Below are 15,965 nucleotides of genomic sequence, written 5' to 3'. Positions count from 1 at the left end.
AAGTTCAGCTAAAATTAATAAAGAATTATTCGAAATTAACTGTATCTCAAGAACGATTAAATGGACTCGCTTTGATGCCATTGAAAATAGCATACTCAATGAAATTGATTCGGATGCAATAATAAGAAATTTTGCCAAATTGAAAGCCAGAGAAATGACTTTATAAGATGAAATTTTCAGTAACAAAGGAAACGAGAAATTACTATAATCGTATCACTAGAAAATACTATGGAAATAGGCTTTTAATGAAGGATAAGAACATACCTCTTTGTCAAAATCAAACCTATGTTAATGTTAAACTTGAAGTTCAAAGTTTTATTCTGTTTCGATTTTTGTTTCAATTGTACTTGTGAAAGTGCATCTTAGGTAGACCTATATATCTTAGTTGTGTCTTGTGGTTATTTAAAGTGTGTGTGTGTTAACCAGTGGTGGATCCAGAGGAGGAGTTTCTTATTTTATATATAAATAAAACAGAGTTTGGAGCTCTTAGAAGTAGCTCTAAGTAGCAGTACTACAACCCACCGCCCCCCAGAAGTCCGTCCTGGATCCGCTCCTGGTGTTAATTAAAATGCTGTTAATTATTATAATCGAAACTTTGTTCAGTATTCATCCACAGTCAATTAATTATAATTTCGCCATTTTTCGTTATATTCACAGGGAAATTACAGATATTGAAGAAATTTGCAATTGAAACCATTATTTGAAGAATTTTTGGCCATCATAACTTTCTACTCTTTTATTATGATTTAGCTGGCTAAAATATTGTTTGCTTACACTTAAGAAATGTCTGTTCCAGGTATTATGTGTCTTTATATGCCAATATATATGAGTATGCTATTATATAACTAAATGCCTATGCTGTTATATGCTTTATATGCAATATATACGATTGCAGGTTCGAGAAGCGTTGGCGAAGGAAACAGGACTTAGCGTTCGGGTAGTTCAAGTCTGGTTCCAGAACCAACGAGCAAAAATGAAGAAACTCCAGCGGAAAGCGAAGCAGGAAGCCGACCAGAAGTCCTCCAGCGACAAAGAAAGCAAGGACGGGAAAGAGGAGAAGACAATTAAGCAAGAACCACAATCCAATGAACAAAGTAAGACCATTTTTATTCTTGGGGATATATCACAATAAGTTAAGCAAAAGGGTTTATTAGAAGTATTTAGGTCAATACAGTGAAAGCGCTAAAATTCTACGGACGAATACTGGAATGTTCTTTTAGGATGAGGAAACAAAATATGACAAGGTTCTGTCGTGCAGGACAGAACAAGCGACCAGGATTCCTTATCAGAACTGTGATTTCTTCATAGTAATGAATGTTCACACATTGCTACGTTCTGAAGTTTCAAGGGTTCCAGGATTTAGGTTCAACTCAGCCGGGCTATGGACTTACCGTAGGATACGGTACCTCAATCCAAAGAGGGAGGTTAGCTCATCTTGACACTTGTCTTCAATATTGCAGGTGCTAATTGACTCCTGCTCGCTTCTAGCAATAGGCATAACTGGTAAAGAGTTAGGACTCTAATCGCGGATTTGTGTGAGATGCGGAGACACTCTGCGAACAAGCAGCCATAGTAAACTGGATCACCCACAGCCGGTATAAATTGAACGAGGCACTGGTATTGAACGAGGGCGTCTGCCCAATCTATTCCTGAGAAACAAGTGATATAGTAGTCACTGACTTACTCGTTCTACTCAGGGGTAAAAGTAGATCTGAAAAGGTAGGGGGACGGTAGATAGCTGCATATCGTCACGCCGTCTCCCTGCTAAAGACCTGGACGGGCCGGGCTTGGGCGGGCCGGCACTGATTTCTCTTCAGGTCGGACCGGGCTGGGGCCGATTAATTGCAATTCTTTAATAATTATTGATTTTCGTTAAACGATAATTGGAATAAAGCCAAACGTTAAAGAAGTGTGCCCGTGAAAAATGTTACAAAGAATGCAATAGCTATTTACAGTTTCTGTTGCTTAGCGGCTCCACTTTCACTGTAAAGGATTGCAGGCATTACGCGGTAAATTGAGCTCTGACCTTGGCCTTCACTGAACCCAAAATATGACAAGAGGGGGTGGGAAAGTTTTGCCTGTCGCTAAACAATATTGCCATCTTCACTTTATGCAAAAACTCAATTAAGTTAGATTTTTGTTACAGGAAATGGAGTTTTTGTTCTCTCGATGACAGTCAAAGTTCTAGGAGGCAATGGTACCATTTGCGAGGCAAGCGTCAAATTGTGAACCAGAGTTTAGAAAATATTTTTGAGGGTTACGTCAAGTTTAATACTAAATTTTAAGAAAGATTGGGGCTCGAGCTAAATTTTTAAAAAATTTATCGGGCCGGGGTTAGGCCAAAATTTTTTTAAATTTATCTGGCCCGGACCGGGCTTCAGCCAAGAATTAAAAAAAAACTTATCGGGCCGGCCGGGCTCGGGCCGAAAATTTCCAAAACTTTTCGGGCTCGGGCCTAGGCACATTCGGGCTGGATTGGGCTCGGGCCGAAAGATTCGGCCCGTGCAGGTCTCTACCCCCTGCCTATCTTTGCCCATTGTATTTTTTTAGGAACTGTGGGAACGCCGTACATAATTTTTTGAGGTGATGGGCCGGCATTTGCCCGCGTTCCCCTTCTCTTTTACACCCTGGTTCTACCATGAAAACATTTACTTCTTTGTTTGTTCGTATTTCACTTGACTAACTCAAATACGATATTTTTGCTCATTGATAAGGCTTCAGAAAATAAAATAAGGAACAAGAAAATTCCATTCAAAAGATTGCTGAAAATTTTTGATTAAGAAAATAAATAAATAAGTAGTACAACATATTATCGGCATTAATTCTTTACTAGCAACTTCCCAATTTATATCATGTGGACGTTTAAATTACATTTATGTTGACACTTAGCTTCCACCTTCTCAAAATATTTACATTTTTCTCTATTTCTTCTCCTCTTTTTTCTGAAATAGTTAGGGCCTAAGTGTGGAAATTTAAAATTAACGAGAATTGGCCCAGGAAGCCTCGCTAATAAAATGTGGCAAGATATCAAATTGTTTATTTCGGAATTAATGGTGTGAACCAGGGGAATTACTTTTTAGGGAACATTTTGAGGAACATGATTTGTGGAAAAATATAATAAATTGATTATGAAACTTTATCATTTCTTTCTCTGTCACACTGAATGTAAATTGATTTTTGCACTGAGGTACATATATACATACGAGCAGTGTTGAATAATTATTGTCCCTGATATAGAAGTAAATTTATTTTTCCACAAAGTCACCCATTACAGAAATGCACTTCAGCTGTTATACCAACTATGTTATAATATAAGGGATATACACATAACTGTCTTTATCTCCGCAACATGGTGAAGGCGAAAAACAGACGAGTATCGCTAAACGTGAGTCACAAGATTAACATTGTCGCTAGGGGATTGGTAAGGTTAATAGCCTTGTGTTAAGGAACCAGTGGAAGAGCTACATGTAGTGAGTTAACGGACATTACAGTCCCTTTGCTTTCGTCTGAATGGCAAAACTAATTTATTGTAAGCTATAGAGACGTGCATGGACCAAACCACATCTAGGCCGAATGTGCTTAGGCCAGGCTCGGAAAGTTTTATACGTTTTTTTGGCCCCAGCTTGTTCGCCATATAGCGAAACTGGAATCGCAACTAAGCACCACCACCTGTAAATATTGAAATGTTTCTAACACTTTTCACTCCACCTGCGTGCATTTCCTCCACATACTTCGATGTTTGGTTTTATTCTAATCATTGTTGAAGGAAAGTCAATATAATCTGCAGAACTGAATTAATAGGCCCAACTTGAAGAATAACAATGTCGGCCTCGAGCCAATCGCGATCTTTAGTATGCTAGCAACTTCAAAGGTCCATAGAGCCGCAATCAGACGTACTCAGATACAGATTTATAAGAAAAAATATGCATTTGACATAATCTATTATTTCGAGTTTGCTACAAACTCATACCAACTCCTATATACAGGATGATTATAAACGATTCATTGGGTTTGAAATTGAAAGATCTGTATTTAAAAAATGTATAACACATGCAACGAATAATGCATTAAAATATAAAATATGTCTGAGTATCAGAGATACTCCTACAAATGTTCGATGTGGCTTCCTTTCGTCATACAGCACATGTTCAATCTATGTGCTACCTGAACGAAGAACTCCCACACTGTTGGACTGGGCGATGAGCTGAAGATGACTTAGGCTACCCTTTTCAACTACAGCTATAGATGAGATCCATGATCGCATTACAGCTGCATTTAGGCCATTCGTAGGGATATGCTAGAGTGGGTATGAGGTAGAGACTTGCACGGGCTGGGCTTGGGTGTTATTTCTTTGGGCCGGGCCGGGCTTGGGCGGGCCGACACTGATTTCTCTTCAGGTCGGGCCGGGCTGGGGCCGATTAATTGCAATTCTTTAATAATTATTAGAATAATGACAAACGCTGAAGAAGTGTGCTCGTGAAAAATGTTACAAAATGAAACTTTTAAAATGTATCGGGCCGGGCCAGGCCCGGGCCGAAAATCTCCAAAACTTTTGGGTACATTCGGGCTGGATTGGGTTCGGGCCGAAACATTCGGCCCGTGCAGGTCTCTAGTATGAGGTGAACTAGACTATCGCATATGTATGTGTCGTGCGACGAAAGGAAGCTACATAGAGCATTCGTAACAGTATATTTGAAACTTCAACAGTTTCTGTATATTTTTGTTTATCCATTATTATTGCATGTGCTATCTTTTAATACAGATCTTTCAAACGTAATGAATCATTTATAACCACCTCGTATTAAAATGTTACGTTTTTAGGTGTGTCGATAGCAATTTGCTCCCTTTTTGACTCCTCATGTCTGTGAAGGAACATAGAAAGATATAGTGAGAAAAAGTGGGATCTTTTCCTTCCCATCCGGAGAAGGTAACGCCTTCTCTGAGGCATTTATTTATCATTGGGAGATGAGTATCAGGATTTGTTAGTTTTCCGTTAGTGATGATGAAGTGTAATGAACAAAATTCAACAATAAGTGTTACTTTAAACAACGATGTTATCTTCTGCTCAGAGCGGGGGTAGTCAGTTGGATCCTTGTTATTGTGAAGGAAGGAATGCAGTAAAAAGATTAGATGTATGAATGACGACTCTAAATGCGACGATGAGGGGTTCACGTTCACGAATTGTAAGAAGATGGTAGCCTGACGAATAAGCTTAACGCGGCAAATCTGAAGCCTGCTCGAGAAGTTCATACAATTTTTCTTTTTTTTTTTTTTTTTTTTTTTTAACTGCAATTTCATTCCCAGTTGAAACTGGGCGGGCCACAGAAGGTAACGCCTTCTCCGGGGCCAGGAGAAAAACAGAATTATTAGAAGCGCCTGGTTATAAATGGGATACAGGAAGCTATTGATTGTGGTGATGTACGATAAATATTATATCTTTAGATGTAAATTTGAATGAGTGCTCATATTAGAATGAAACGTTGTGCAGATAGCGCAAGCTTAGCTACTAAGAATGTAAAATTTCAATAATAGTTTAATGTCTTTATCAATGAACAATCATTAATGATTATTCCTTTTTGTTTCTGACAGATCATTATTTGGGTTTAAATTCTCTGAATTCAAGGGACTTAAACGACTCGGCCTACACGCCATCTAGCAGCCAACCTCTGAATCCAAACATTCCATTCTCTCCTGATGGTAAGTACCGTTACTAACAAACATATACATGCTTCATGCTTACTTTCTTAGCAATGTTATACGTCAGGAGTTTATTTTCAAAACATTTAAATCACGTTTTTCCCCCTAAATTAATTAATGATTTTTGAACGTTGTATGTAAACGAGAAAGTTTCTGGTAGAAATCACAATGTAAAGTTACTCGTGTCTATATATAACCCTTTATATAGCCTATAAAACCCTATATATATAAATAACTAAAGATGAAAACGTTGAAAATAAGCTCCTCAATTACCAACAAGCACAATAACGTAATATTTTCCTGTAATTAAATCTTTATTTATCGCAAACAGACGATGAAACTTTTGAGATGTATTGAAACAATTCTCGCGAGTGCAGTCATTCAGCAGCGCAAATCTGTCTTAAACATTAGGGGACGGGCAGGACTGTTCCCATATATATATATTTAAGCGGTGTTCAAAATATTTATGAAGATGAAAAATAATATTCTGGAGGATCACGAGAGCAGAGTTGTCTTCAATATTGGGAGGTAGGCAGATTTGAGGTTTATTCTGGGACATCAATTTCATCTCACTTTCCTTTGTGGCAATCGGACACAAATCATCACATTTCTCCCCCAAAAAACACATTTTAAATCGAATTATTGGGGAGACAGTCCCCCAGTTGCAATATTGGAGGGGACATGTGCCCCTAATCCCCCGGGATTTGCGCCAGTGCAGTCATTAAAAATGCTTCAGACTGGGATGTATATAACAGGGACCCCTTGAACAGCGGGGAGCTTAAATGGAGGATCAGTTGCCTCCTTTCCCCCCACAAGTTACGGCCCTGATTATAGAATCAATATTTCTTATAACTGAAAAACTTCTATGAGTTGAGACAGTTTGGTGTGCCCTTACAGAAAACTTGTTTTGGTGCTCACGAAGTCTATGGGAGCCCTAGTTCAAGTCATTTCTTTCTTCGTACTATTTACTGATAAAAAGCACAATCCTAGAAACATAAACCAAACATATTACGAAACAATACATTTTAACTGATATCTTCTCTGTGGCATACCTTTGACCACATCTCAATCTACTAAAAGTAAGAACAGATTAATGGTAATAAGAAGTTATAATTAAAAGTTCTATAACACAAATATACACAGGGTGTTTCAAAACAACACCGACAACGTTTGGGAGGTGAGTCCTGACACTAAGATATGACAAAAAGTATAGACCAACCTGGGTGCACAAATGCTTCCCTTCGGAGTTATAGGCTGCCGAAAACGTGAAAAAAGAACTTTAAAGGTCCATAACTCAAAAACTCCAAAACTATGGGGCCTACCGTACTTGGGTCAAGACTTTACTAAGGAACTAATATGTGCTCTATCCAAAAATACATAGTTCAGAATCCTGCAGTACTTCCGCAACAATTTTTATAGTATTATATGCCCGTAACCAAACTGCCTATACAAAAATTGTTGCGTGAGTACCTTAGGATTCCGAAACATTTTTTTTTTCTGATAGAGTACATGTTAGTTCCTAAGTAGTCTTGACCCGACTACGGTAGGTTTCATAGTTTTGGAGCTATGGACCTTTAAAATTGATTTTTTCATGTTTTCGGCAGCCTTTAACTCCGAAAGGAAGCATTTGTGCACCCAAGTTGGTCTATACTTTTAGTCTTATCCTGGTGTTAGGAATCACCTCCCAAATGTTGTCGGTGTTGTTTTCAAACACCCTGTATATATATACGTAGTAGTTGCCTCCTATTTATACAATAACGTAAGAGATCCAATTACTTCGAACATTAAATTTATGAAGAGAAATCTTCGGAACTGTGGACGTTAGAAGCAAATGCGTGAATTGTATCTTGATTAAAGTCACTTGGCCAAAACGTCAAATTAATATGTGCAGGGATCGCGATGCCTCAATGGTAGAGCGCTCACCTCTGGTGCGTGCGGTCCCTGGCTCTATCCAGCTCTCGCCAAGCAGGTTTTGTGGTGGACAAACACTGCATACACGGTTTTCCTCTTGGTTTTTCCATTTTGTCCCAGTTTCTTCAGTCTCCCACTTCATTTATTATCACTACTCTCTTCTTTCGCCTTGATGTAAAATTGTGGGACAAACTATATATATATATATAATAAGTACCTGGACCAGCATAGATCAAAAATCTTGGTTTCTATATTATCTGACTGTATCCGTCGAGTTAGTCCAGTGTTTCTCTAACTGTGGGTTGCGGACCACAATTGGTTCTTGTGATTCTCTTAAATTGAACATTAGGCCGAAAAGATTAGAAAAAATAAATTCAACTCAACTCAATTTATTCTATAGTTGACAATCCTAAACAGGTATAATTATATAGGGTGTTAATGAATTATACTGACAAACTTTAAGAGCTGATTTCTCACATCAAAATAACAAAATAATATGGGCAAAAGAGCATAGTTTTCGAGCTAGAATCGTCCAAAGCGTCAAAAGTTACATCACAGCACGTGTTAATCTGAACACAAGAAACCGCAAAGCTGGCTATTCCTACCACTTCCGACTTCCTGTCAACGTTTACTTTTTAAACCCACCGTGTGCGTGGGTTTTCTCGGGGTTCTCCCGTTTCCTCCCACTTTCTTCATTCCACCATTTCATTCATTACTCATCATCACCGTCTCCTTTAGCCTAACCGGCATAAACGTGGGACGTAAAACTCAAAGATTTCATTTTTTTTTAAACCCATCTTCTTTTGGGAGCATGTCTGGGAATTACGCAGTGTGGAGAATCCATTGCACATACATGGAATACCATTTTGGGACTTTCTTTACGTCGATATGGACCGCTACTTTACGGTTCCCCATGTTTGAAATAACACGTGTTGCAATATTTTTTCATCGCTTGCTCTGAAACTATGCGATTTTCCCTACATGACAACATGAAATTTTTACTTACTCTAATGTAAGGAGTCACATTTTAGAAGTTTGTCCAAATAGTTCATTGACACACTGTATATTATAGTTTAATAAGATAGTTTATGTAAATTAATTATTAGAAAATATTCCTGCCAGTCTTTTATACAAAACTATAGTGTTTTCAAAACTACAAACAAATAGACGTTTGGAGAAGCACATAGTACGTTGTTGCCACATCGTGCGCATCCCGGTAAGTCATCAGCTGGAACTATCCTGTATGTCTTAACGAAGAGGAAAACCTCTAAATATTGGTTTGTTTCGATGGATGAAAGGATATGTTTGTCGTCCCAGTGTGTGCATGTTGGGAGGAGGGGGGGGGGTAAATCACTTCCACGCTTCTTTCCTTCTTAAAACAAGTGTTTACTAGCTGCAACATTAGAATGTTAAGGTATGTTGCCAAGCAAACCCTCCACCCACTGTTGCTAAAATGACGTTTATGATTCGACCGTCGCTGAGTGGCCCCAATAACTATGTGACGTAGATTCCCGTCTTCAAAACAAATCTGCACGTGTTTTTGAGCTAATTTGTTTCTACTTTTGAAAGCACTTTAAGACACATTTTCTTCTATTAACACTATGGAAGTTTTAATTTACATTATTTTAAAACTGTGAGTTTATAGCTACTAACATAATGCTAGCTAAAATAATGTTCTCAAAGAGAACAAAAGTAGGAAGAGGAGAATAAAAGTGGAACAGATTCGAGATAAAAAAAAAAAAAAAAAAAAAGATATGATTGTCTCTTGCAAAATTGGACAAAGAGGTTTTACGCCGTTGTAGGCTTTGTTTTCAACTTTTAAAATTAAAAATATGTTAATTTCTTTTAAAGAATCTAAATGGACTCGTTTTTCTTTGAACAGATGCTTACCCTACACACTCAGGAGAAAGCTTCTGCAGTTCCGAACTGTCACTGGATGGAAGCAGTAATTTCGAGCAGCTGGATGAAAGTGGCCAAGATAGTCTGTCCCACTCAACGGCCATGGAGCGGTTGCAGCAGCCACAGGATACATACTCGGAGCAGGTGAACCACATAGACAAACTCTATTTAATGTCAAATACGTATCTACTGTGAGTGCTACAGTACAACTGACAATTCCTCATCCGTCACAAAAGAACATTGTTTCCAAGTGCATCTTTCATCCCATATGATCACATGGCTGTGTACATGAATATGTTGTTATTACTTTTTCATCAGTCCAAGAGAACTCACAGGATTATATAACATATTATATACATAGATCTATATATAGAGAGATAAAAAATACATACATAGCGTTTATTTTTGTTGGTTATTGTGAAAGAAGATATGTGCAAATGAATTACGTCTCACTGTAAGTTAAAAGTGGAAATTTTAGTGGTGGAGGTAGGCTTCGATGTGCATCGCAAATGCTTCCACACCTCGTGTTTGTTTCGGTTTGGACTGCATTATTAATTACATGAATATAAAGAGCAAAATGTTAAGTTTCTAACACTACTTATGGATTATGGATCTACAAACATTCTAAACATGGTTCACAATTCAATATCAGGCTATAACAGGTTTATTGAATATATATAACTTCTTTACTAATTTTCTGAGTTATTCCAGTTTCTTTTGTTAAAATATTACATTGTTAACCCAGGATCATATCGAGTGACTCAATAAATTGTGGACATCAAATAGATACCATGAAACTTTATATATCATATTCAATCCCAGCGCAATTGCATGCACAATAAATAACCAACCATCTAGAAAATGTCATGTGCTAGTTAAATAGTGCAATAAAAATAAAATTTAAAAAGGAAATCAAATAAGAAGCATTGTTCAGTAACAATATGAATCATCATCATCATCATCATCATCATCATCATAGGTATTCTGCTATTATTGGCAGCTCACTTGAACCTGAGAAGCTTCCATGTTCCACGGTCTTCCACTAACCTCTTCGTCTTTACGCAAGTTTTTTTTTTTTTTCTGTTTTGATACCGGCCAGAAACTGTAACCTCCTTCCCCCTATTTTTCTTGCTACTATACTCTCTACCATGTCCCTCATGATAAAATGTTCCAATCAGTTTTTCTTTCTCTTTTTAATTATATCTAAATTGTCCTTTCCTCTCCCATTTCAACAGCTTTCATTAGTTTTTCAATTCTTCCCCATACCCACATATTGAATGCATACCTTGTTTTTTAATCATTTTTGCTGAATATCCAGGTTACGGCCCGTACAGTACAATACTTCAAACGAACTGAGAATAATATTCATTTTAGTAAAATTAGGTTACTACAGCCAAACATGCCAGAAAAAGGATTAGAGGAAATTAAACATTAAGCTTACGTTAGGGAGGATTAAAGATAATACAAGAGTGATTTTCTAAAATTCGCGGATTTCAATTTAGTCTAGAATTTCTAACTAAAGTCCGATTTTCATGTGGTTTGTGGCAAAATGATCAAGGAAGGATGAAAGATTTATGGAGCTATGTTTACTTATTTAAATTCATCCGGGGTATTATTGGCCACACCTCAAGAAAAACAGTAAGTATTCGCCAGTGTACTTTACAATTGGAATGAGGTGCGATGGTGTGGAGATTTGAGGTTTCTTCGTTAGATGGCAACCTAACCAAGCTCAATAAGAAACAGAAAACTGGGCCTTTGTATTGGCAATTGTGCTGTACAGTTTTGTGCTACTGTGTGAGTATGATCAGGACGCAGTTACAATAATGTACTCTTTGGAGCAACATGAGTTTATCGTTAGGAAGCTGTTGTTGCTACACAAAGGGCATTTAGAAACAAACTTGCCCACATTCTGCCGCAGACAGGAACATAATATGGTCGCTAGTGAATAAATTGAAAGAAACAGAATCGCTTCTGAGTGAGACAGGGAAGCATTGGACCTTGCAGGAAAGGTGTTGTGGAAGATGTCAGTTATCGAGTCCTTAGGTTGATAAAGAAATCTCTCCGTCATCTATCGCAAAAAACCGGCTACAGCTATTCAACATGTGATTTATGGGTGTTACCAACAAACACTTAATTTGTATTCTGCAATTTCGCTTCAAAAATTCAAAACCTCATTCCAATTGTAAGCTACACTGGCGAATATTTGCTGTTTTTCTTGAGATGTGGTCGATATTACCCCGGATAAATTCAAACCAGTAAACATAGTCCCATAAATCTCCTACCCTCCCTTGATCATTTGCCATAAACCGCATCAAAGTCGGACTTAAGTTAGAAATTTTAGACCCAAATGAAATTCGTGCTTTAAAAATAATCACCCTGTATTAGATGGGAAGAAGATCATGTCTACAATTATAATTGATTTTCATCAACAACCAATCATATAAATATCTGCCTTCGTTACAGCCAATTAACTAACCTAACGAAGTGATACTTTGGCATGGATTATACCAAGACTAGTTGTGTATGCTACAAAATAAGTTTTCTCCTTTTTTTCTTGAAGCACTTCGCGATTGATGTTCAAGTGCTCATGTCTTTATATTGGGTAATTATGTACAGTAATGTGGATATATTTCTAAACAAGCGTTTGAGTCAACTAATTATTTTGCGGAGAAATCTATTTATTGTACTGATTTAGTTTATTAGTGATATTGACTGGAGTAACATCTTAGGCCTAAGTGTATTGGATGTCCACAATTTAAAGGGTGACTCGACATGTGCCTCATAAGTTTAAAACCACCAATGAAATTTGATTACCAATTACCTATGAGTGTCCTAAAGAAATATAGCATGTTGAAAAATACTTGTAGCAGCAATGACAAACTGTACTGCTTAAATCTAAATTTTATGTTTTGGGCTGCATTTCCAACTCAACTTCCATGTTTGAAGTAATTATTGCCAAATTACCTTCTGATGACCATATTAAGAATTATTCACATAATGTTGCTTAAATTTATAATTGATGTAGAATGAAATGGAAGAGCGTGTTTTTTTGTTAACAGGTTAAAAAAATGAATGTCAGTGATTGTTTAATATTTTTCAGAACAAGGTTTAAGGATGAACTGTAAAGACATGAAACTGTTCGAAACAATTTTTCTTTCACATCAAGAATTTCATTAAACATTGTAGTGTGATCTTAAACAAGAGCCATTGGATAAACTTAAAAATATATTTGTATTCTACATCATCTTATTTCTCAGCAAATAAAGCAGGTGTATAAATGTACAGGGTGTCCGAGAAGTTCCCGGTTTCACACTTTTTAAATATGTCTTGAACATGATATATATTAAATTCAGTTGCTCTTTTACGAAGCGATTTAATTGGATACCTCGCGGCGGCAGCACGCTTCCCCACGAGTCTTCTTACGCTTATTATGCGACTCGTCTTTGACACATCTTCAAGCAAAAATACGTTTCTTCTAATCAAGTAAGGTTCATTTATGAGATGAGTCCTTGCCAAAGCGATCTCTAAACGCAGTCATTGTGGTCGTTCGTTCACCAATACATATGCCACTAACCGTTACTGCAACTACTCCCATCAGCCACATTTCAAAAACCTCAACCGAAATCCTCCACGTAACGTTGAACGCAGGGATACCAGATAATGATGTTTGTGACCAATATCAGAACTAAAATTACACTGATAGTATTCTCTGTGATTCTCGGACACCCTACACAACTAGGCAATAAATTATGTCATAGCATGGAGTAGAAACCAAGAGAAACAGGTAAAGTCAAAGAGAGGAGAAGAAATGTGTTGCCAGATCCTTACTAATTATGGAACTGCGAGGTTGTATGAAGCCGCCATTAGAGATGACGAAACGTAATTAGTCAAATCTGTTCACTGGACATCGCACATCCTCCACAGACTCTGGAGTTCAATCGTTGTGGAGTAGTGAGCGAGAAACTGTATCGATTGCAATCGAAGCACCCGCCAAGAGGGACGTACATGATGTAATTAAATTTTTCCATGCGGCTCAGGCTTATTTCCCTGAAATTCCAAGATGAGACAGTTCAGAACGCATATCTACCCCCCTTTCATGAACCACATGATTTTCGCGTTTATTAAGGCCGTTTTCCGCCACAGATATTCACCCTGGACTTCTCTCGTCGTGTAGGTCGTAAGTTTATCTTTGAACTCTCTGTAGCATTTGTGCAGACAGCAATCACTCATAATCCTTAATCATTGAACGACGAACACCGGCTGTATCGTGCCCTTCCACCTGGAGAAATCGAACTACATCTTGTAGTTCATACTTGGCAGGCGCTTCGATACGGTTTCACACTCACTACTCTACAATGATTGAACAGAGTCGTGTCTTTTGGAATGGACAATGTTCGATCTCCAATGAACAGATCTGACAAATTTTGTTTCGTTAGCTTACGTAGTTCTCCTCTGCTGACTTTCCGGACCATTAAAAAAAAAAAAAAAAATGCATCGTACTGGCAACAAGATCGACTCAAATCAGCCGTGTTCTTGCTTGGCTGTCATCACTGCCTTTTCCAATGCCATGTTGGTCGGTTTGCTTTTCATGCCAGTTCATTTGTTTTACTGATAATGGTGGTATACAAAAGGAAGTCTTTGGTCAAAATACAATAAAAAAACAGTGTTATTAACTTTTGTCCATGAGCGTACATGGTATTGTTTATATTATATTTCTCTATTGGAAGTTTTGATGTATCACCACAATGTATAGTTATTTATTTAGTGAAGAAATATGTGAACAAGGGATCATTACGCTGACAACCATTTTACACGACATAGACACTATTCTCCATCATTTACTCACTGAGTGCAGCCTGTTACTTTTCTTTAATAATGAAGAATCAAGGAAATCCTAACAACATATATAATAAAGAGACCTTACGTCCTCTGGTCACAATTAAGGAAATACACAAATAAACGTGTTACATCGCTTTCAAACACTGAAATACATGATCGCCAAAGAAGATATTAATTAGAAACAAGTATTGCTTACAACAAACAATATTCCATGTTAATAAACGAAAAACTGAATACAACATAGATTAAAATATCTTGCTTTAGTTCCAATGTATGGGCAGACGAGTTTCAGGTAACAAAATTAGCTTTTACGTATCAAGAAAGATTTCTTCAATGATCACATACATCTGAGGACTTCCTTTTTGTTCAATATTCAGTTGTTAGAAACAACACTTACATCTTAAGAGGCTGTTAATTGCTTTTAATGATGCCCACGATAAAGAGCGAAATTTTGGATCTTTTTTTCAGAGGAGGAGTTGAACTATATCACTTTATATTCTTCTATTATTATCTACGCCCCAACAGAAGTCATAGACGAGTGATACTTGCAACACTGTGCATCTCTTCCATACAAAGTAATTAATGCCCTAAATCACGATGACTTTTCTACATAATGCATTATATTTTCAGAATATACTCTACAACTCCTTTAGCTTGATCAATTTGTTTTATTTCTTGTTCCGAACCCCATTTTCCGCATTTAATTCGTAACGATCCACAGCTATCTTTGAACAATGGAATATTCTATTCACAACTGCCATTCTCCAAGGTTTTCAACCAAAAAAGTAAACGAATTCAAGTTCTGCAACAAGAAAGTTTCAAAGAACGTATGTCCTCACACCCAACATATTGGATGCGCACACAATGCATAAATGTAGCTCCTGCTAATCAAACACTTTACACTTAAAATATGTCTCACATACAAAAACAACGTATGAATGTATTTTCCTCTTAGTGATACTTCTACCTGTGAGTTGTAAGTCCATTTTTGTACAAGAATCTTATTGTCTGATGATGTCTGATTGTATATAAAATATAAAGAAGTTATTTAAATATATATTTCACAACATTTTATTCTTGTTATTTCATGATAAATCCATTCATTTATATTCCCTATTTTCGGATCTCACTCCTGTCTATTTTGCGCATCTTTTAACAAGACTTAAATGCATAAAACTTACTTCGTTGATATTCAAGACCATGCTCATATAGGGTTTCACACGAAGTGACTACATTCTACTGTGATTTATGTATCTGAAGATTTCTACTTTTAATTTGTCTTCACTAGCATAATACGGGAAACAACTTATAATGTTTTTATTACGTAAAAAGCATTATCATTCATGTATACAGGGAACTTTCCATAACAAAACCTAGATCGCTAACAGTTCAATGTTTGGAGGAAGGTCAGAAGAAAAGAGGAGGGAATATACACATCTTTTTCTAAATGAATATTAGAACTGCACCTTGTCACAAATACTGGAGGACGAACACAAATAGAATTGTATATCTATTTTATAGAAAAACTGACCATGCTTTTGATTTCCAAATTAGGGGGAACATCTATAAAGGTAAGCAAGAAAGTTCTGTCGCTTTCTCACCCACCATCTTCGAACATC

General features: G+C 37.0%; 1 protein-coding gene across 1 annotated transcript in view; it reads left to right on the top strand.

Moving 5' to 3' along the window:
• The window catches only part of Lmx1a (LIM homeobox transcription factor 1 alpha), a 102,591-nt gene extending 87,176 nt beyond the window's left edge, over window positions 1-15,415 (top strand). The window contains exons 5-7 of the mRNA XM_081764036.1: window positions 896-1,094; window positions 5,590-5,697; window positions 9,491-15,415. Coding sequence (XP_081620162.1) covers window positions 896-1,094; window positions 5,590-5,697; window positions 9,491-9,702 — 519 coding nt within the window. The 3' untranslated portion in view covers window positions 9,703-15,415. The remainder of the gene's footprint in view (window positions 1-895; window positions 1,095-5,589; window positions 5,698-9,490) is intronic.
• The last annotated feature ends 550 nt before the right edge of the window (window positions 15,416-15,965 follow it).

Source organism: Thermobia domestica, chromosome 7 (assembly GCF_964235325.1).
Source record: "Thermobia domestica chromosome 7, izTheDome1.hap1.1, whole genome shotgun sequence".
Classification (NCBI taxonomy): Eukaryota; Metazoa; Arthropoda; class Insecta; order Zygentoma; family Lepismatidae; genus Thermobia; species Thermobia domestica.
The sequence above is the reverse complement of the archived record's forward strand: the minus strand, read 5'-3'. Positions and strand labels throughout refer to the sequence as shown.